General features: G+C 37.1%; 1 protein-coding gene across 21 annotated transcripts in view; it reads right to left on the reverse strand.

Annotated features, from left to right (window-relative positions):
* TRIP12 (thyroid hormone receptor interactor 12) overlaps window positions 1-22649 on the reverse strand; it is a 145892-nt gene that overhangs the window by 73053 nt on the left and 50190 nt on the right. For 14 of the 21 annotated variants that reach the window (XM_059928868.1, XM_059928872.1, XM_059928870.1 and 11 more), the window contains 2 exons: window positions 18136-18261; window positions 16490-17292 (listed from right to left, as the gene is read on the reverse strand). In XM_059928868.1, the coding sequence (XP_059784851.1) occupies window positions 16490-17292; window positions 18136-18261 (929 nt within the window). The remainder of the gene's footprint in view (window positions 1-16489; window positions 17293-18135; window positions 18262-22649) is intronic. The other 7 variants (XM_059928880.1, XM_059928877.1, XM_059928882.1 and 4 more) reach the window with 2 other exon arrangements.

The raw sequence follows: 22649 nt of genomic DNA on the forward strand, positions 1-22649 counted from the left end.
CATCCAACTTGCACTTAAACTATACATGATGAAAGGTGCTAGGTGAAAAGCAAGCTATTAAAAACTCTTTAAACACAAAGCAGAAATTATAAGGACAAATATCTATGTTCAGACAGGCATCACCATTTAGAAATCTAAACCAGACCTTTTGGGCCCTTCTCCCCCCCACCTCCCACCCCAAATAACTTTTGTGAAAGATTATCTAGACTCTTCAAACCAGCATAAAAGGATCAAAGAGTGAAACTTAAAGTGACGAAAGAAGACTGGCCTAAGCGTTTCTTAAATTTCAATTTTATTTTAAGGTTGATTTTCTATATAGCTGTCACCAGAATTATTTGATGTGATCACAAAGCTATATCTGACATCCTATATACTATTTTATCTTTGCCTAGCTGGATACACACCCCAGACACCTGAAAAGATGGACATGGCATGTAGACAGATTATGGAGCTAGCTTAATATATTCAGCTAATAATGTCACTATTTTTTAATATTTAAAAAATTTAGAAATTTTCTAATATTTCAGAAAATATTAAATTACACTTATCTATCTGAATTATGTGACTAAGTTGGACTAAAAAACGTACAATTTAGAGGGAAAAAGCCATCAGTGCACATTACATTAAAACTGCAAAAAAACATAAGGTACTTTCACTTATAAGGCACTTTAAAAACCTTTGTATTATTGTCACTAATATTACTTAGTTCATGTAATACTAAAGTATCTATAAATACCATAATACAGTAATAGAGACACTAGTACAAATTTTCACATCTATTTAGTGACATTCAAAATAATATTCAACTATGTATTGTGAGCTACTGCTTTATTGCTAATCTGCGGTGACAGTACACTTTTTGACACTTTCACTACTCATGCCCTATTTTAGACTTTGGTGTTTAACTCTCCTTTAAACAACTTCATTCAAATGTAATTTCCGTAGGATAAAATTTACTCATTTTAAGTGCACGGGGTTCAGTGAGTTTGACAAACTTATTCACGCATATAACCAACACCACAATCAAGACATAGAACATTTCCATCACTTTAAAAAGTTCCTTTATGGCCCTTGCAATTAATCCCCTCCCTCACACTTCAGGTCCCTGGCAACCACTGGTCTTCTTTTCTGTTGCTATTGCCTACTTTGGAGTTTCACATAAATGGAATCATACAGTGTCGTGGGGATGAACTCATGGTGTTGCACGTATTGGTTCATTCCTTTTGATGGCAAAGTGGTATTCCTTTGTGTGGATGTGCCACAATCTCTCTATCCATTCTTGGTGTTAGACTTTAAAAGAACTGTACTAAGTTACAGAGAAGTAGGGCAGAGAAAAACCAAAACAAGAGTGAATAGAAAACTATTTATAACTGATATCACAATACCATAATGTAACATGACTGTCAGGCTAATTGACATATAACTCCATCCAGCCTGATAAAATAAGAGAACCCCCAACATTTTGTTCTCTAAACTTCCTTAGAGGAGAACTACATAAATTCTTCCAAAAGTCTAAAACATGTTTAGAAGATAGAAAGGTCATAAATTCTGGGAAAAAGGAAAGCTAAAGCACAAACTTCAGCTTGGTAGATAAAGTATTTCCTAGAAAAACGGGACAGCTTAACCTTCTTTTGGCCATTCAGCAAACTGACAATGCTAGCACATACTACCTTCACAATTTTATTTTATTTATTTATTCTTTAATATTTATTTATTTATTTGGCTGCTCTGGGTCTTAGCTGCGGCACGCGGGATCTTTTTTTAGTTGCGGCATGCGGGATCTAGTTCCCCAACCAGGGATCGAACCCAGGCCCCCTGCATCAACAGCACAGAGTCTTAACCACTGGATCACCAGGGAAGTCCCTATTTCACAATTTTAGATCGGCTATGGAGATTTTCAAAAGCACTTTCAGATATAAAGTTGTAATAATTCTCATTTTTCAGACACAAAAATATTAACTGACTTGCTTAAAAGTGCATAACCCCACCAACTACACAATTCTAAGCTTATTTTAAAGCAGAACAGACAGTAGTACATCTTCAATATACTTGTGGCAAGGTGTTAAAATTTTGCTTTACTGGTTCGTTGAGAAAACTTTAAACTCTCTGTATAAAAATAGAGTATTTTTGTAGAACTGAAATGTTTCCTATCATTCTACTGGTCAAATATGGAGTATTGTAATAAATGGTGGAAACATGGAAAAGTGTAAACCTACAACCTACTGAAAACCGATTAAAACACATATGTATGGGAACACACATACCACAAACACATCTCTGTCCCAGGCTCTGTAATGCAGCAAAACTGCATTTATCATTTATTTTTATGATGCCACTTGGAGAAGCAACCAGAATATCACTGATCAAATTAATATATTCTTATCCACAAAGCCTTTGTATAATAAAGTTAGGTATAAATCTTGTATCAAAGCTCTTATTACAGTTGACCCTTCAACAATGCAGGGTCCACTTATACTCGGATATTTTTCAGTAAACCGTAAATACTACAGTACTACACGGTCTGTGGTTGGTTGAATCCAAGGATGTGGAGGAACCATGGATAAGGACAGCCAGCTCTTAGTTACATGCAGCCCTCACTGTTCAAGGATCAACTGTATTATCGGTATAAGAATATGTGCACTTGTTCCTACAAATATATTCCTATAATCTTTATTCCTTTGGATAAAGGTGAAACTAGCAGTTAGTATTCTCTTAAAATTCCTAATTGATTTGTCTTCTACAATATAGGTATGTCTTACTCTTTTTTTTCCTTTTTTTGAAAAAGTATTCCTAAGCAAAACTGATTTACACAAAGTCCAGGGCTTCACCCTTAAAAAAAAAAAAAAAAAAAAGTCCTTTTTTTAAAGTGTGACATTTTTAAAGTGTGACATTTGAAATGTGAAATAATTAAACCTCTTATATATCCAACTGTAAGCTTGGATTTTTTAAAATATAACAACATTTTAAAAGAATCAACAAATTAAGGGCCTTAGACATTTTACTTTCTGGACCCTTACTAATGTAAAAATAGTTAAGATGTTCGTGGGTACCTTCTACTTATGATTGATTTTTCTTTTCGACTTGAAATATTAAAACTATTGCTCATTACATTAACATCTCAGTACAAAAGTATTTCTCCTGGAAAAGGTATGGTTTTCACTCTAACTGTGTCAAATTACTTTAAAAGTAGCAATAGACAACTGGGCAATACATATTCACTATCAGCTTTCATTCTATTTTTAATTCTCACATGATCTGTTACAGGTATGCTAATCTTTGACATGATATACACATATAATCGAACCTACTACACAGTTCTATAATGAAAATATAGCACTCCTCCCAATAATAAAGTATTCTAGCAATGCAATAATTAAACTTTCCAATTTCCTGAAAGATTCCTTCTGCTGTACAAGAATAAACATGAATGTCAATGTATTTCATAAGGTTGTTTGAAAATCAAGCAGAGGAGGCGGGGGAGACTAACCTAACATCTTTATTCAGTGAATAATGACTCCATTCAAATAAATGAACACTTTTATTCTGCAACTTATAAAATCATTTTAAGGTGACAGTAAAAGATGATCAAACAGACATCTACTGTATATTATCTAGCAGCCCTTTTTCTGAGCACCTGCCTCTTTTTTCTTTTTATTTTTTTAAAATTCTTTGTGGAGCTATCTCCTAACCCTTCTCCATGTGGTACTGATGGAACTGTCATCCACAATACACTCCCACTATATGAGTGAGACGCAAACTGTCGTATTTTCATCATCTACAATTACAACTCCTCCACCACTATCCCCTCCCCTTCACCATACTAATTCATTTAAGGACAGGCATATGACCCGAGGATATAAGAGACTTTCGTATAGAAATATAAATGATTGGACAGTGTTTTGGGGAAAGAGGGGGAATGAGGGTGTCATAAGTCACAAACTTGGGACTGACAGGACCATCTTCATTTGAGCTCCTGGATCCAGCCAAGCCTGAAGCTAGACAATCTCTTGGCTTTACCAGTCATGTGAGCTGATTTCCATTTAATTTTAATTGAATATGCATCACATATAACCCCAAATCTTCTGATTATAAGTCATTACTGTATTATACTTTGTAGTCTAGAGTAGGTATGGACCAAATCCTGCTGGTAGCCTGTTTCTGTACAGCCCACTAGCTAAGAATGTTTTTTATATTTTTAGAGAGTTGTAATAAAAGAAGAATATGTGACAAAGACTGTATGTGGTCAGCAGACCCTAAAATATTTACTATATGGGTCTTTACAGAAAATGTTTACTGACCTGGACTTTGAGGAGAAAAAGGAAGAAAAGTATAAGGACTTGCCTGAAGTTTAGGGGAAAAAGACAGTCCCTCTCCAACCCCTCCCCTCCACAAAAAAACATCTCCAAAACAAAATCTCTTTGTTTGGAAAAAGAAAAAACAAAAACCAAAAACAAAACAAGACCCAAGCTAAACAATATTTTAGTAATAAAAAAAGTTTCAGTACTAATTTTTCTAGAATATTACGTATCTTGATTTTTTTTTTTACTTACAGTTTTTGGCATATTCCTGTAGAGAGTAAATACATTCCATTTTAAAATGGAGTAGACAAACTGTTATGAATAAGGAACACAAACCAATACCTTAAACAAGGGTAGATATCTAGAAAAATCACTACAATTCATTTACATTTATAGATATCAAAAGATGACTATACTGATCTTTTAAACACAAATCCCCTATTTGTTTAATATTAAAAAGAGCGGACTTTCTTGGCGGCGCAGTGGTTAAGAATCCGCCTGCCAATGAAGGGGACATGGGTTCGAGCCCTGGTCCAGAAAGATCCCACATGCTGCGGAGCAACTAAGCCCATGCGCCACAACTACTGACCCTGTGCTCTAAAGCTCGAGGGCCACAACTACTGAGCCCGCGGGCCACAACAACTGAAGCCCGCGTGCCTAGAGCCTGTGCTCCGCAACAAGAGAAGCCACCGCAATGAGAAGCCCATGCACCGCAACGAAGAGTAGCCCCCACTCGCCGCAACGAGAGAAAGCCTGTGCGCAGCAACGAAGACCTAATACAGTCAAAAAGTAAATTAATTAATTTTTAAAAAAATGTTGAAAATAAAAAATAAAAAGAGCCTTCACGTAACTACTTTAAAGATCCATTTACATATCAAATCTGTTTCAATGGGTTTTCAGAACCACTCCTTTTTCTTTCATAAAAGAAAAAAAAGCACCAAATAACAGGACTATTACCACATTTGAGGAGTTCAATTTAGAATCATGTAATAAGATCATTTTGCTACAGGAAAAATTGGACCCAATAAAGAGAATTAATTAATGATGGGTATATTTTCAGTGGCTAACTCAATGCCTTCAGCCACTGCAGAATCATGAGAACCTGGTATATCTTGATATTGTTGTGTATCTATGTTCAAGTACATACATCTCTAACAAAGGCTGCTTTTCTAAAATAAATTCACAAAATGAAAAGTAACCTATCATATAAAAACGGATCACAGACGTTTATTTTAAAATCAGCAACAATAAAAGATAAGTTGTGCAGATGACAGCGAGCTAAAATCCAAATGGAATTTCCTAAGCCAAATTTTTATTTCCTAGTGAATGCACAGCAATTTCGTTCACTGATTTGGCAATATGAATTAAAAACTTAGAAATGTGCAAATATATTCATCTAGCCACTATAATAATGAGAAACTGGAAAAGAGCTAAATGTCCAATAATAAGGAATGGTTAAATAAACATCAGTATGGTAATAAAAACTGCAGGAACACAGTGTTAGTTAATGAGGATGTGAACAAGTAGGCATTTAAAAAAAAAAAATTTTATTTATTTATTTTTGGCTGCATTGGGTCTTTGTTGCTGCGCGCGGGTTTTCTCTACCTGCAGCGAGCTGGGGCTACTCTTCATTCCGGTGCACGGGCTTTAGGCGTGCAGGCTTCAGTAGTTGTGGCTTGCGGGCTCTAGAGCGCAGGCTCAGTAGTTGTGGCGCACGGGCTTAGTTGCTCCGCGCCATGTGGGATCTTCCGGGACCAGGGCTCGAACCCATGTCCCCTGCATTGGCAGGTGGATTCTTAACCACTGTGCCACCAGGGAAGTCCCCAAATTGGCATGTTTACACTACTAGTGAGAATATAAATTCATATATTTCTAGGGGGAATTTAAAATATACATCAATATTTAAAAGAAACATAACCAGTGTTATGTTTCTTATCTTATATCTCACAAGAAAATAATGAATTACAAAGCTATAGTCAATTAAAAAATTTAGAAGAAGAATGTAAATGCCTCTTAGTTGGCAGTGGGCTAAGAGGTACATCCATATACAGTTATTAAAAAGACATGATTGGACTTCCCTGGTGGCGCAGTGGTTAAGAACCCGTCTGCAAATGCTGAAGACACGAGTTTGATCCCTGGTCTGGGAAGATTCCACATGCCGCAGAGCAACTAAGCCCGTGCGCCACAACTACTGAGTCTGCACTCTAGAGCCCGCGAGCCACAACTACTGAGCCCGCGTGCCACAACTACTGAAGCCTGTGCGCCTGGAGCCTGTGCTCCACAACATGAGAAGCCACTGCAATGAGAGGTCCGTGCGCTGCAACGAAGAGTAGCCCCCGCTCCCTGCAACTAGAGAAAGCCCACGCACAGCAATGAAGACCCAACACAGCCATAAAAAAAAAATGACATGATTTATAGCTTATTTTTTGAAAGGAAAAATGTCAGTTAAAATCATTTAGGCAGATAAAGCACTTTGGTTTCTTCACACCTAAAACATGGATACTACCTCATTCTGTGATCATGATAATGAAATTTAATGTATGTCAACTGTCTAGTATGGAGCCTGGCTTATAATAGGCACTCAAAAAGCAATGCCTACTGTCATGCAGAATGAGCTCCTACTTTTGAAAAAAATATGTGCATATACATAGAAAAGTGTCTGCCTCTGGGTAAAGACAAAAGAATGACCCACATGCATTCACCCTGTCCTCTAGTGAAACTCCACTAAAATAGCATTAAAAGAATCTGAAGCATAAGTTCACAAGGATGGGAAGAATGGAAGAGACAACCATTACAACACAACACAACACAACACAATTTTAGAAGATGAAAAAGAAGTAATTCCAGTGCTAAATACACTGGGAAGACCAGAAGACTGAAGGTAGAAAACTGAGATAAACTACCAATTAGACTGACACTCAGAATCCCACAAAGGTTTAGGAATTGATGACACCAGGTACTTCTGGGACGACCTCAGAGTTTAAACTGAGGATTGCCTCATAGGCTATTTATGAAGCAGTCAGATCCCCAGATTCCCTCCCCAACTTGCACAGCTGGGTAAATGTCCCTCTCCTGAGGCAGGCAAACATAAAACCTTTATTCCTTAGAAAGTACAAAATAAAGAAATTCTCCATTAAAGTACACAGCTGCAAATAGGTGCATCATACCAAGAATGAGAGGGGGAAGGGTCACATATATACAGACAAACTGGATGACATCTGGACTCTTTCCTAGGCCTCTCCTCCCACTTAGTCCCCACAACTCTGGCAGTTAGGCTTTCACCTCCAGGCCGGAGTCTGAAAGAATCTTCCCTGTGGAATTTTACCAGCCAAAGAAAAAAGATCTGAAAATGATCATAGCCCAATTTGTTCATTAGATAGTGAATCTCAGTCAAGTCTCATCCATGTGCTCAGAGCTTGCAAGTTAGATTTTTGGTTCCCCTACTCTTGAGTATGAGGAGACACCCAGGAATTACCTGAATTTGAGGAAAGTTCCTGGTATGAAAGTCAAAACCAGAGTAAACACACTCCCCAAAAAAATTACATAAGAGGACTCTGCAAGAAAAGAAAACTTGCTCTTAATGGGGGGGGGCGCGGGGGGGAATAAGCATCTATAATTAAAAACAATATTCATGGCAGGACTATTCACAATAGCCAAGACATGGAAGCAACCCAAGTGCCTGGTAATAAATGACTAGATTAAGAAGATGTGGTGTGTGTGTGTGTGTGTATAATTAATACACACACACACACACACACACACACACACACACACACAATGGAATATTACTTAGCCATAAAAAAGAATGAACTATTGCCATTTGCAGCAACATGGATGGACCTAGAGAATATTATGCTTAGTGACATAAGTCAGATAGAGAAAGACAAATACAATATATCATTTATATGTAGAACTAAAAAATAACACAAATGAATGTATATACAAAACAGAAACAGACTCACAGACATAAAAAACAAACTTGTGGTTACGGGGGGGGGGGCAAATTACAGATTACGTGTATGGGATTGACAGATATAGACTACTACATATAAAATACATAAGCAACAAGGATTTACTGCATAGCACAGGGAATTATATCCAATATCTTGTAATAACCCACAATGTAATATAACCTGCAAAAAAAAGTAATCACTATGCTGTACACCTGAAACTAACACAATATTGTAAATCAACTATACTTCAATTAAAGAAAGAAAAAGAGAAGGGGGGAGGAAACCTTTTTTTTAAAAAAAAGGAAATGAGAACAAAATAACCTCTTGAAAATAAAAACAAGATAGCAAACATGAAATAAAAAATCAATACAAAGGTTGGAAGAAGCTGCAGAAATCTACCAGAAAGTAGAACAGAAAAGGAAAGCAAGAACAAAAAGATAAGACCAGAACCTTCCAAAAGGACAATTACCCAAAATAATAGGTGATTCACAAAGAGAAAAGAAGCAAAGATCGGGTGACCAACTGTCCTGGTTTGCATGGGATTCTCGTAGTTTTAAGGCTAAACGTTGGTCTTGGGGAATGCCCCAGATCCAAGGGAAACCAGAACTTCAGATCACCCTAACAAGGAATGAAACAAATGCACAGCTATGCCTATATCACGACATTTCTAAATAACTGAGGCAAAGATCTGTAAGTTTCCAGAAAAACGGGTTATATATACAGATCAGGAATCAGAATGCTTGCAGTACTGAAATCTAAATAACATAATTCTTCAAAATTCTGATGGAGAATAATTTCCAACCCAGAACTGTATTTTCAATCAGTCTGTCAAATAAGTATCAAGGTTGTAGATTTTCACATTCAAAATCTGAAAAAAACAAAAAAAACTTTAAAAAATCTCATATGTGCTTTTTCTTAGAAAGCAAGTGGAAGACATGTTCACCAAAACAAAACAGTAAATCAAGAAAGAAGATGCAGGATCTGCAATCAGGAAACTAAACAGAAGACTAAAGAAATACCTGAAGCTAAAAGCAATGTAACCAGGCATAAAAGGGCAGCCATCCAGAGGCCTCGTTTCTTCAGGAAAATGAAACAAATCCATGTAGACAGCTTGAGAAAAGATTTAGACAATGCATAATGAGTTTGGAGTTGAGTGACGGAGTCAAAGAAAAGGAAAACAACAAAATAATTATTAAACTCAGTAAAAGAAAAAAAAAAGGTTATAAGAAAGGTTATAAAAAAAGGTTATAAGAAAAGAAAATTTCCTACAGGCTCAGTGTTAACTGAGCAACGATCATGACTGGGAAAATGTGAAGCATGTACAGTATGCGTTTGGTGGGTGAATAGGTGTGGTAAATCTCCCATATAGGGCACACAATAGTGGTCAAAGTGAAAAAATTCAACAAATAAGACATATGAGCACATATGTCTCACATTTATAGATACGGAAGTAAAAACCAAAATGATTGGCTATGCGGAAAGGCAATGTGGCAGGAAGCCTGCTATTTTTTAATAATAAATCTTATATCACTTGACTTTACACATTAAGTATTGACTAATATGAAGGAAAATTTTTAGCAGGATACATACTGGAAGAAAGAGACAGCCCTTAGGGATGGGATTAAGTAATTATTTTTTCTTCTTTGTACGTTTTAATATTTTTGGGATTTTTCATTTTTGATAACAAACACTTTATAATCAGAAGCATCAAAATAGTATAGAATACAGAGGCATGAATAAGAAAAAGCAATTTTAATTTAACTGAAATATAAGTTTAGTAAAATGTAATTTGGCTGAATTAATTCTTACTCTGACCTGGTATACAAAAATACATACCATGGTTGTTTAAAATTCACAATATAAAACAAAGCAAAGCCTTAAAGAGGTCAATAACATTTGTTTCCATTTAATATTCCTTTTTTAAAAATCTGGCAACTCATTTTTGGTAAATTACTATTGGTAATATGTGGTTACATATCAGTACTAATAAAGTTTTAAGTACTAAATTATTTTAACAGCTGCTTTATAATACAGAAAGCTCTTAACACTCAATCCTTTTTCCTTTAAGCTCCTCACCCAATACATCACCAGGCTAAAAGATAATTCAATTTTTAAAAACTCAGCGGGTATGGCCCTCTAAGACCCAACTAGGTAAAACCAAGAGTTTACTTTTAAATTATTCTGTCCTGTTTGACTCATTCTTCTTTCCTCTCTCCGTGCTAGAGGCACAAAGTACCATGTCTCTTGGCAGAATTACCTTCCCAGAATTCGGCATCTGCCTGGTTCTTTTCTAGTTCTAATAATGGCTACAGGTTGCATGCAAGTCACAGAAGAGTAGAAGAGTATGAAACTCAAGCTGAAAATAAGCTGGTAACTACTGCTATGTTATTAATAATGTGCACATGATGTCTACTTTAAATAATGGAAAGGGAACTGGACCTACAAATAGACATAGCAAACTGGAAATATAGCACCTTTAAATTTTTCTATAAATACATTCCATAATTAATCGCAGATTCTGATCACAAACTGTTTCTTACATGTCAATGCCATCCGTCACCTTCTACCATTAAGACAGTACATACTTTGAAATAGTCAAATTACTTCAAAATTAGCCTAAAGAGAAGGTAGATAGATTAGCAGAATATTTTAAGAATATTTTGAAATATTACATCAAAACATCACTGAATATTTTAAAAAATCATTTGTATCATTACACTGCCCCACTGGTTTTACATTTATGCTACATAAATTGGCTAAGACTGTTTGCTCAGGTTAAACAACGCAAAGCAAGAATAATTTCCTAATGCAGATTAAAAATTGTCATATAACACTATCCTTTCTGGGGTATTCTCAAAACCCAACTGGGCTTCCCTGGTGGCGCAGTGGTTAAGAATCCGCCTGCCAATGCAGGGGGACATGGGTTTGAGCCCTGGTCCAGGAAGATCCCACGTGTCGTGGAACAACTAAGTCCGTGCGCCACAGCTACTGAGCCTGCGCTCTAGAGCCCGCGAGCCACAACTACTGAGCCCACGTGCCGCAACTACTGAAGTCAGCGCACCTAGAGCCCCTGCTCTGCAACAAGAGAAGCCACCACAATGAGAAGCCCATGCACCGCAATGAAGAGTAGCCCCTGCTCACTGCAACTAGAGAAAGCCCACGTGCAGCAACGAAGACCCAATGCAGCAAAAAAATTTATAAACTTCTACCAATCGACACAAGGTGACCTTTGTCCCACAGCTATCTTGACCAGCGGCAGATGGCAAGCCATAGGCTTCAGGTAGCCCGTCACAAAGCAGCTAAAATATACTGCCAGCCCTAGTTCCTCACCAGAAACTTGTTCAACAGATGCCAAAGCAGCACACCAGGAAAGTCTTCCTGCTTCAGTGACCCGATTAAATGTATCATTTCCCAAAGTGTGTTCCATGGACCACTGCTGCCTCCCTTGGTAATAGGTGGTCAAACAGATTTATAAAATAATGGGTTAAACAGAAGTGACCGTAAGAATTCTCATATTTTTCAATATACTAAAGCATATCCTGAATCTCCTTGAGTGGTATCTGACCATGGGGAAATGGGTTTTCACAAAGCATCATGTAAGTACTGTTACTGCTACAATTTGAAAAAAATTTCCTTTACCAGGAAGTTTTACTGACCAATCGTATCTTAGAATGAGACTATACCTGAGGAAACATATCACCTTCTAATTAACAGGTTCACTGAGTCCTAAAAGTTGAAGAAAACAACCTACCCAATTTGGAATGCTTTCTATCTCACAAAATGGCCACTCCATTTTTTAGTTAACTGACATATTTTTTTACCCGGAGTTGCTAATCCACTGAATGGATTGTAACCATTGAATCTAATTCTGCCCCCAGATTAACATTAAATTAAAAAAAATATCAAACTAATTCCTAATGCACACAAAAGCTCTTCAAATCTATCGCAACAATTCTCAATTCACATTTTATGTTTATATGGTATTTTAATTTTACAAAGTTGTTTTCACATACATTCTTTCATTTTTGCTTCACAAGAATGAATATCATCATTCTGCAAAGATCAGGGATTAGGTTGCTATCATAATTGTAGTTCAGTGATTTGTCCAACCCCACAAAACTATCAGAAGACAACAGAACTTTAAATCAGGGTCTTCCAAATCTAAAGATAGCTATACCGTAAACTGATCAATAGCTAGAATTTATATCAATCCTTCATTTTCAAAATGATGCTCCTGAATGCTTTGTCTTAAGATACTCAATTTCAGCTGTGCACCCTAAATTTAGTGATGCATCCTAAGTACTATTAGCACTATGCTAAGGCTCCTCACATATTTATTCATTCCTCAAATAGCTACTGTGCCCATTTTACAATGAAAAGGTTGCCAACTTTCTCGTAGTCATCAGCTGATAAAATGGCAGAACTAGGATTCAAATCTAGGATTTTTAGCTCTATATTAAGAGCTCTCTCTCCCCAAAATACCATTACTTGAAGCCCAGGGATTCCTCTAAGATACTTCATTTTGCCTCTGTATTCGTAAATAAAATTACCAAGTACTGCCAATCCTCTTGCAGTACTCCTTCTTACATAAACTCTTTCCTAAAGTGACCTATTTAATCATACCTAAAATTCACCCTGCCCTGTGTGACTCCAGGAAGCCTGCCTGGATTTAGCTCACCCAATCTACTCAATCCTCTGCACCCTATATATCTCACAACTAATTTCTGGAATCACATGGCCTGGGTTTGACTCTTGGCTCTATCACTTCTTAGTTCTGTGACCTTGGACAGGTGACATGACCTCATTGACCCTGAGTTTCTTTACCTGTAAGAAGCGAATAACAGTACCTGCCACACAGGGCTGATGAGGAGTAAATGAGATGATCCATGTCAACTATTTACAAGTTGTCAGGCACTTGTAAGCACTTTAAGTATTTGTTATTATTTTGTTTTGAAATGTTTTTCACTTATTTGTAAAGAAGCAAACACACAGTTAATGGTATAATATGAACCCCTGGGCTCACATAGTATTATTCATCCCTAAAGATGAATCAATACCAGTAAAGAAGGATCAAATAAAAGTTCATCTCCTCTGGGGTCTTAACATCTCTTAATGACCCAAATAGAATGCAACAGTAAAACACAAACAACTAACATGGATGAAAAATAAGTGACATAGCAAAGAAAACAAAGGCTTCAAAGTCACACATACCCACCCCATCTTCAAATCCTAACTCTGTCACTTACGAGATATGTTACTCTGGCAAGTTATTTCACCTCCTTGGAATAAATTTCCTTAATAACTATCATCAAGCACCAATTTTTCGGAAAAGTAAATGTGACTGCATATGTAAAATACCTGGCACTTTTAGATGTGAAACAAATGCTGGTTCCCTTCTCTTGTTTCAACAGCTTAGGCTATAATTAGAGCTTAGAACTAGGGTAGTGGCAATGAAAATGGGAAAGTGATATTAGTGACCACAGAACACACAGATTTTGTGAAAGTAAGAAAAGCAACTATGAAGTGAGTTTTAAACTAAGTCAGTTTGTGACCATGTGCAGAGTGAGTATGGCAGCATACCTGGACTGGTTTTATTATGGCACAGGGGCAGCATCAAAACCCTCGGGGCTTCCTGTTTGAGAGCAACCTCACAACCAAGAAAACCCCGCTGATCAGCCACTGGTAGGGTCAGGTTTTCTTTTAAAGATTGCACTAACTGACTATGTACAAAAAGAAAGCTGGTCTCTGAGAAGAGTTAAGGACACAACACTCGAGAACAATCTGCTCAGGGCTTCCCTGGTGGCGCAGTGGTTAACAGTCTGCCTGCCAATGCAGGGGACACAGGTTCAAGCCCTGGTCCGGGAAGATCCCACATGCTGCGGAGCAACTAAGCCCGTGCACCACAACTACTGAGCCTGCGCTCTAGAGCCCGCAAGCCACAACTACTGAGCCCGTGTGCCACAACTACTGAAGCCCGTGCGCCTAGAGCCTGTGCTCCACAATAAGAGAGGCCACCGCGATGAGAAGCCCGCGCGCCACAATGAAGAGTAGCTCCCGCTCGCCGCAACTAGAGAAAGCCCGTGCACAGCAACAAAGACCCAACGCAGCCAAAAATAAGTAAATAAGATACATAAATTAAAAAAAAAAAAAGAGCAATCTGCTCTCACCTGTGCCAGGACCCTCCTAGAAATAAGAATTGAAAGAGATGAGCTCTTCAAATGAGGTAGGCTGGAAGGGTTAGAGTGAATCCCACGGACTGTGCTGTAAATTCAACCTGGGCCACTGACTGTGGAGATCACACAGCTACTACACACAGTGGAGACACACAAGCACGCAAATACAGATGCACACATGCTTCTACTTCACTTAAAAGTAGACAGAGGAAGAGGTAAAAAGGCAGAGATAAATAACTCCAATTGTCAAGAAAACCTTGTCTGGACCAACAGACAAACGGCTGTCCCTTTTTACCCAACCTTTTATTTCCTTTTGACTTCAGGATACCAATCTTAATCTTCATCCGATATTTATATTCAAATTCAAAAGATTTTATACAGATATACCGCATATTTAAAATAACAAATAGAACAAATTCTATAATTTAAGAGTAAGAGATGCTACCTTCACAATAACCCTATGATACAGGTTAAACATAAAATTTTACCATAATGTCTACTAGTATTCTTGTCAAAATGTTGCTAATATTGAATCAACTGAGAATAGTTTATAGATTGTAGAATTAAACTAAACAGAGCTAACAGCTCTGATTCAACACTAGGTTAGGCTGGTTCAATATTAAACTTTCACAAGAATACTAGTAGACACTATATAAAATCTTCCAGTGACCAAAAAACATTCTAGCCCTATCAAAATGTGGACCTGAAATTTTCTTTGAGGGCTCAAAAGGAGAAAAGATGGTCAAAAACAAGCTTCTTGGTTAAATATTACAAAAATTAAATGCTTTGGAAACCACAGGTAAGTGCTGTTTTGTTCTCTGTATTTGCGTCGTTTAGATTTCTCAAAATAGACCAAAAAAAAAAAAAAAAAAGCACTTCATCATTACAGCAATCATGTAATTGAAGAGGGTCGTCACGATTTCTAATCAGTTCTAATGAAGTTAACATTTGGCTTCCTGAAGAAGTTTTTTTGGAAAAAAGAAGGAGAAAAGTGCCTCAGGATGCCTTTCTCTTATCTATTGTTTGTTTCTTTGCTTGAATGTATTATTCTCAAACATTAGTTCTTTCTGCTCCACTATACGCTTCAAGAAGGCAATTTCTTTCCCATTTACCTAGGACCCAGAGCCCAGCGCAATGAACATAAGAGGTATTCATCCTTAGTCTAAGCTCCTTAAAGGCCATAAAATATTACATGTGAATAAAGTTTAATTAATACTAGGGTACATTTATTCTAATAACTTAGCTCAGGGTTTCCTCACATCAAGAATGTGTGGAACAGTGGTCCCACACACAGTGTTAGAATCCCTGGTGGCGCAGTGGTTAAGAATCCGCCTGCCGATGCAGGGGACATGGGTCTGAGCCCTGGTCTGGGAAGATCCCACATGCCATGGAGCAACTAAGCCCGTGTGCCACAATTACTGAGCCTGCGCTCTAGAGCCCGCGAGCCACAACTACTGAGCCCAAGTGCCACAACTACTGAAGCCCGCGCGCCTAGAGCTTGTGCTCCGCAACAAGAGAAGCCACCGCAATGAGAAACCCGCGCACCGCAACAAAGAGTAGCCCCCGTTCGCTGCAACTAGAGAAAGCCCATGTGCAGCAACACATGCAGCAACAAAGACCCAAAGCAGCCATAAATAAATAAATAAATAAATAAATAAATAAATAATTTTACAAAACAAAAAGAATGTATAATACCAAAAAAGAGCATTTGATCTCCAACTGTGGTCATGATCAACTCATAACTAGAACAGTTTTGTTTCTGGTTATAGGAGAAAAACCAACTTGCTGTCCTACTCTGACATCAGAAAATAAGTAGCAAATGCTGCAAAGATAAAGAAAGATACTAAAACATGACCATTTAGTAATAAGGCGGAAGCATTCCTTATCCATCTCCATAAAAGTAAACGTGGTTTATCAATTATTATACACTTTGGGTACAGATACAGGTACAGTAATAAATCTAAAACTGCCTCAGACTGACTACCTTGAAAACCTGATCCCTCTTGACAAATCCAGAGAAATTTTCTTTAATTTAAAAAAAAAAAGATCTTTCGAGTGAACTTACTTGCTAATTTGGCCTGTAATCCAGAAGGTCCAGGTTTTGATGTCTCTGACTTAGAAGACCCTGGAAGAGACAGTTTTGTTTTAGGAAGGCTAACTTTAGGGCTGAAACGAGCAGCCCAATCAAATTTTGAAGAGCCACCAGTTTTACTCTGTTCCTTCTCCCTGCTACTTCTTCTTGGACTGGGGCTGGATGCTGAACGGGAACGCCTGGCCTTGTTCTGGTCTTTTCCTTGTTTCACCCTGGCACCTGGTGGAACAGCAGAGGAGGCCGAGGCTACAGCAGAAGACGAGGAGGAAGTAGAGGCAGCAGAAGAAGAATCGGTGATGGTGCTACACCCAGCTTTGGCTGAGGCGGCTGATTTTGAAGCCAGCTTGGTAGGTTTTGCAGATCTCTCTTCGGCACCAGTTGCTTCCGACACAGAACCACTCTTTATACAAGAACTCTCTGTCCTCTTTCTTTTCTGACTCCGTGAACTAGCAGTGGCCCCACTCTTCCTGGTATGAGCCTTGCTTGTTGATGGAGACTGTGCAGATTTCAGTTGTTGCTCCTGGTCTAAATGTCTCTTCTTTGACTTACTGTGTGGCTTACTTGTTTCTGAGGGAGATTCAGTATGCTGAAGTGCTTTGGGTTTTTTTGCAGAGCTAGGAGAGTTGGTCCTGTTGTAGTCTGGACTAGCACTGCGTTTCACTCCTCGAGAATTGTCTTTCTTAGGCACCTGCCCCGTTTTCTGCCTTTCTGAAGTATTGGCTCTGTCTGGATCCTCTGGTTGTGGGACTATGACAGCAGATGATGAACTGCAGCTTCTAAGAGGTTAGATAAGACAAGAGTTAGTATCAGCCTGCCATCGTTAAACCTGTCATATAATACTTATTTATTAACTTCTCAAATCTGTGGAAATAAGATTTTTTTTAAAGTGCAAAAGTTTTCCTGGTAAGTCCAGTAACTAAATAAACATAGGCTCGCAAATGGTTCAAAACTGAGGGGAAAAAAAAGGGGTGGGGGTGGGGGGAGGGTGACACTTTGGATGGTAAAGTATTAGAAGATCAGGCTAATTCTTTAGCCCAAAGATTACTGACACTAACACCCCTAATCATAAAACAAGAATTAGGATTACAAGAAAAAGAATGCTTACTTAGTAGCTCAGAATGAGTTGAAACTAGAATATCAATACTCTATTTACAAACACAACTTCTTTGTCAAAGCTTAAAATAAATAAGCATTAACATATACACTTTCAAAATGAAGGTTAGAAAGTTTTATATTGTAGTATCAAATATTTACAGTCACATTCCTTTCCAAAGACTCCTATCAATTAGATCTTAAGACATCACTGATCTGTGGCTCTGACAATAAAAAACTAAGAAAAATTGGATTTAAAATGGCATTTCAGATGCCTATAATGGTTTGTTAGGCAAAAGGAGAAACTCGCAGCTCTCTAATCAAGGAGAATAAAGCACTATCTGGGGTATGTTGCACTGACATCACTGCAGAGGTGATACACTATTAATCCTAAAAGTTATACCCGGATAATAATGAAAACATGTATCGTAACATTTTGGCATAACCTGGTACGTTTTAATATTACGTAATGATTCAAATGCAAATAATTCTGCCTTGAAAAATGTATAAGCAATGTGAAGATTTACCTTTTAGAAAGGTGTCCCCTTGACAGTTCAGAAGTAGTATTAGACTGCACTTTGGGTGCCTTAGAATTAGATTTTCTACTCTCAGGAGGGCTATATCCCTTATGTTTTGCCTGCCCTAAATGTGACCTGTCAGCAGAAAACCAAAACAGAAATCTATCAGGAAAATGAGATGCAAATACAACACTGAAAGTGAAATCTTTTTTCATTAAAAAAAAAAAAAAAAAGCTTCCCAATTCTTCATTATTGACTCTACCCTTTCCCCAAATATTTCTATAATTAAATGATTATTCTATCAAATAATCTGGCCAAAGAAATTACCTTTTAGAACCAACCCCCTCAATACCCAAGAGTTAAGATTTTTTTTATAACCAGCTGAAGTACACCAAAAAACCAAGTCCTAGATAAAAAGATAAAGAATTTACCACAAAATATTCCAAACACATTCAAAACAATTGCACCGTTGATACATGGTTGGGTTATATTTATAATAAATCAAATCCTTATGCCAGCATTGTTTTAAGAGCAAGCTTGAGGGACATGAAGAAACTGTTTTCAGTTGTTAGATGTTTAACCTCTGGCAAAGGTCACATGAGATTTACACAAGCAAAGGAAGCATGCACGAATATATACCCAGAAAAGTTGGTGTTCCAGAGGTGAGATATTAATGGAACAGATGCAATTTATGTAATTTATGGCCAACATCCTTCATGTAAATAACATAAAAGAGCATATTCTAATGAGAATAATAAAGTTTCATTAATACCAAAGCTGTTTACTTTGTTAAAAAAAAAAAATTTTAAAGGCCTTCAATCCGAAAATGATCTCAAAGGAATTTAGAAATGAGTCACTGAACGCCTTACACAATAACTCTAACTGAACATATAAGGATGCCGTGCAGTTCTTCTTAACACATCATACGTGTTCCACCATCTCTTCAAAAAGATGATCTAAGGTTTCTGGTCTCAGTATCTTTACTGTTTTCTTTCATTATTGCAGAAGAACTCACTACTGGAATCTTGAAAGAAGATATGGCATCAGCTTCTCAGTGAAAGTAAATATTTCTTGGGTCCGTACTATCATTTTCATTTTTAAGGTTTTAATCCATAAAAGAATAGTACTTTCTAAAGATTTCACTAGATCAACTACTAAAAAACTATAGTAACCTATAGTCTTTTGTGTGTTGTAGTCTTTGCTTTAGTAATGATTTCCCCCCCCACGGTATATGTTATATTTTCTCTGGGTGTATCCAAGCTGAACCTTATAAGAGTTTTATATACTGTGATTTAGTTTTTCTTTTTCCTAGATATTCTTACACTGGCAGACTGAAATTTTGCTTTATCCCATGAGTTTCTTGTTTGAGAGATTTAGTTTCTAGGAGTTGCTTTTTGTTTTTGTTACATTTCTAGTAAAAGATATGAGAGTTCTACTTTTTTTTTTTTTAAAGGAATAAGACTGAGTAAATTTGCAAATCATTTCATAGTTATTTTTTAAAAAGGGAGGTAAAATGTTGTTTTCAGGTATACAATTTAATATCCACGGAATAATATTTATAAATTACATCATTCAGGTTCTCTACATTCTTATTTTTGTAAAGTTTGCCATAGATTAATCTTTTAATTGAATCACAATTTCTACTTCATTGTATAATAAAAATATTCCTTGCTGTATTCCTTGAAAATTTAAAAATCATATTAAAAGAAAACCTTATCCATTCAAAGCTAGACAACTCTGTGATAATGTTCAAGTAGTTAAGTAGTTAAATGTCAATCCTTTAAAAGAAAAACAACAGAAAAACAAAAAAACCCACCATAACATATTCTTAAGCAAGTCTCTGTCGACAGAAATTGACCAACACTAACCTAAGGCTGATCCCACTGCAGAGGCAGCACTCCTCCTCTTCTCCACCCAAATAAATTGTCCTCTGGTTTTAAAATACATCTAACTTCATAGCCACCCAAACCCACTCCTGCATTTTTCATGTCCTTACTAACACTTTCAAGAGGAATAAAGAATTCAGCAGGTAAAGTCTCAACATGTATGAAAGGGGGAGGGGAGGGGAGGAAAAAGAACAGAAAGAAAACAGTATCCAATCATCTGAGAAAGTGAGGCTCACAAAACTGGCTTAAATCCCATACTGATCTGATTCTACCTTTCCTAAAATTATTTTTAAGTGTGATATTCTGAGGCCTCGTCAAAAAATTTTTAAAAATACTATAAAACACCATTTATGTCCTTCTATTGTTTAGCATGATCTTAATATTGATACATTTTCTGTAGAGGGCATTAAATACTTCCAGCTTTGTGGGCGGTACTATGTGTCACAAAAGCAGGTATAAACAACACATAAACAAATGGGCATGGCTATGTTCCAACCAAATTTTTATTTACAAAAGCAGGCAGTAGGCTGGATTTGACCCATGGGTTTTCCAACCCCTGACATACCACAAAAGGAGTAAGCAACCAGATGGATACCATAAGTAACAATCTGGGCCCTCCCAAAGTGGGACTCTATTTTATCATGCCCATTTATAAATTATTAATGCTCAGATACTGTAAGGAAATCTCCATAAAATAATAATGCCCAATTAGAACAGCCAATTAGAGTATAACAGCATTCAGCACTAAACGAGTCTTGATGCCTTTTAGCTCATTTTACCAGCTCCCTCATTTATCAAACCTTATTAACATTAATTTTTATTAAAAAAAACATAATCTCTTTAAGACCCGTAAAAGTTATATCCAGTGTAAATCAAATTTGCAAGAACAAGACAATAAAATTCACGACAAACTCTTAAGTAGCACCAAGATGAGCCCATTTAGTGAATTATAGCCCAAGATAGTTGGGTGGGGGGATGGATGTGGATGGAGCGGGGGCACAAGTATATTCAGGAGCTTCTACATCATCCTATGGATGTTGCTGGAAAAAAAAAAAATCTCAGGCTCTGCAAAATCACCCACTAAAAATAACTGGACTAATGGTGAAAATAAGATTGGAAACAGAGCACTCAAACCTATGTTATTTTGCAGTGAGAGTCCTAACAAAAACGCCATCAATTTTAATAAAAGATTAAACCTTCACTAACATTTGCACCAATAATCCCAGTTGGTCCACTCATTAGAGTCTTTCTTATTTTTGTACTTTCTCCTTTAAGTGTAAATTTTTCAAGACATTTTCTTTCAGGACCAACTTCGACAAAATTAAAAATACAATTCTGGGGGAGACTTCCCTTTTTGTCATTTTCTTTCTTTATAAATACAAGAGTAAATGGTTTTGAGCTTCCTGGGAGTGTTACCAGTACAAAGTGTGGTGGTTCTGGAAGCCACGGAACTAGCTATTTCTTGCACTAAATGATTTCTTTAACTCATTTCTGCACTATTTCCAGGTCTTTCATAAGACTTCATAGATTACCAGTTCATATATTAACACTACAGGAAAAACTGCCTAAGACCTGACACTACTTCCACATCATACTGACATCATTTTCCTATTTACCAAGTACATGCGCGCCAACTCACGTTAAAGAAACCCAGGTTGCAACAGAGCATACTACAATCATCTCTGGGTTATGTGCTTTCAAGATTAACCTGAAAGCAAGTCTCAAATGCCTCTTGCCGACTTTTAGGCAAATTGTAGTGACTGTCCCTTCTAGATACTTAATTTGGTAGTCTTAAAGATTAGAAACCATCTCTAGTCCAGAGGACATCTAAAAGAGGCCAAAACCTTGTAGCAAAAAGTATTTTTATTGTAATCTTAGACAAATGAGGAAGGCGGCTAGTTACAAGGAGCTAGTTAATTCCTTGTATTACAGTTCCTGGATTTTCTTTGAAATTAATATCTATGCCAGACATACAACTCAAATATATGTACATATTACCAAATATAAATGATTTGGTACTTAATTATATCTCCAAATTTGTGTGTGTATGTGTATACAGACGTACATTTTTATGCTCTTATATTTTATATACAGAATTATAACATTATAGCTTTGTGTTCCAAAAATTAAATGCTTTGTTTATAATGCTATAAAATGCATATTATAGGGGCTTCCCTGGTGGTGCAGTGGTTGAGAATCTGCCTGCCAATGCAGGGGGCACGGGTTCGAGCCCTGGTCTGGGAAGATCCCACATGCCGCGGAGCAACTGGGCCCGTGAGCCACAACTACTGAGCCTGCGCGTCTGGAGCCTGTGCTCCGCAACAAGAGAGGCCGCGACAGTGAGAGGCCCGCGCAACGCAATGAAGAGTGCCCCCGTTCGCCGCAACTGGAGAAAGCCCTCGCGCAGAAACGAAGACCCAACACAGCTAAATAAATAAATAAATAAATTTATTTTAAAAAAATGCATATTATAAATAAGCCCCTGATTTTCAATAATCAAAGTGGAAAGTTCACTTAAACCACTTTAAACAAAAACTCACTAATGTTCTCTGTAAAATGTACTAGTTTCTATTTCAGTCACAAAACAGAAGCTGAGTAGTCTGACCAATGTTCCTATGTTCAGTTATGGAGAAATGC

Source organism: Balaenoptera ricei, chromosome 7 (assembly GCF_028023285.1).
Source record: "Balaenoptera ricei isolate mBalRic1 chromosome 7, mBalRic1.hap2, whole genome shotgun sequence".
Taxonomy (NCBI): Eukaryota; Metazoa; Chordata; class Mammalia; order Artiodactyla; family Balaenopteridae; genus Balaenoptera; species Balaenoptera ricei.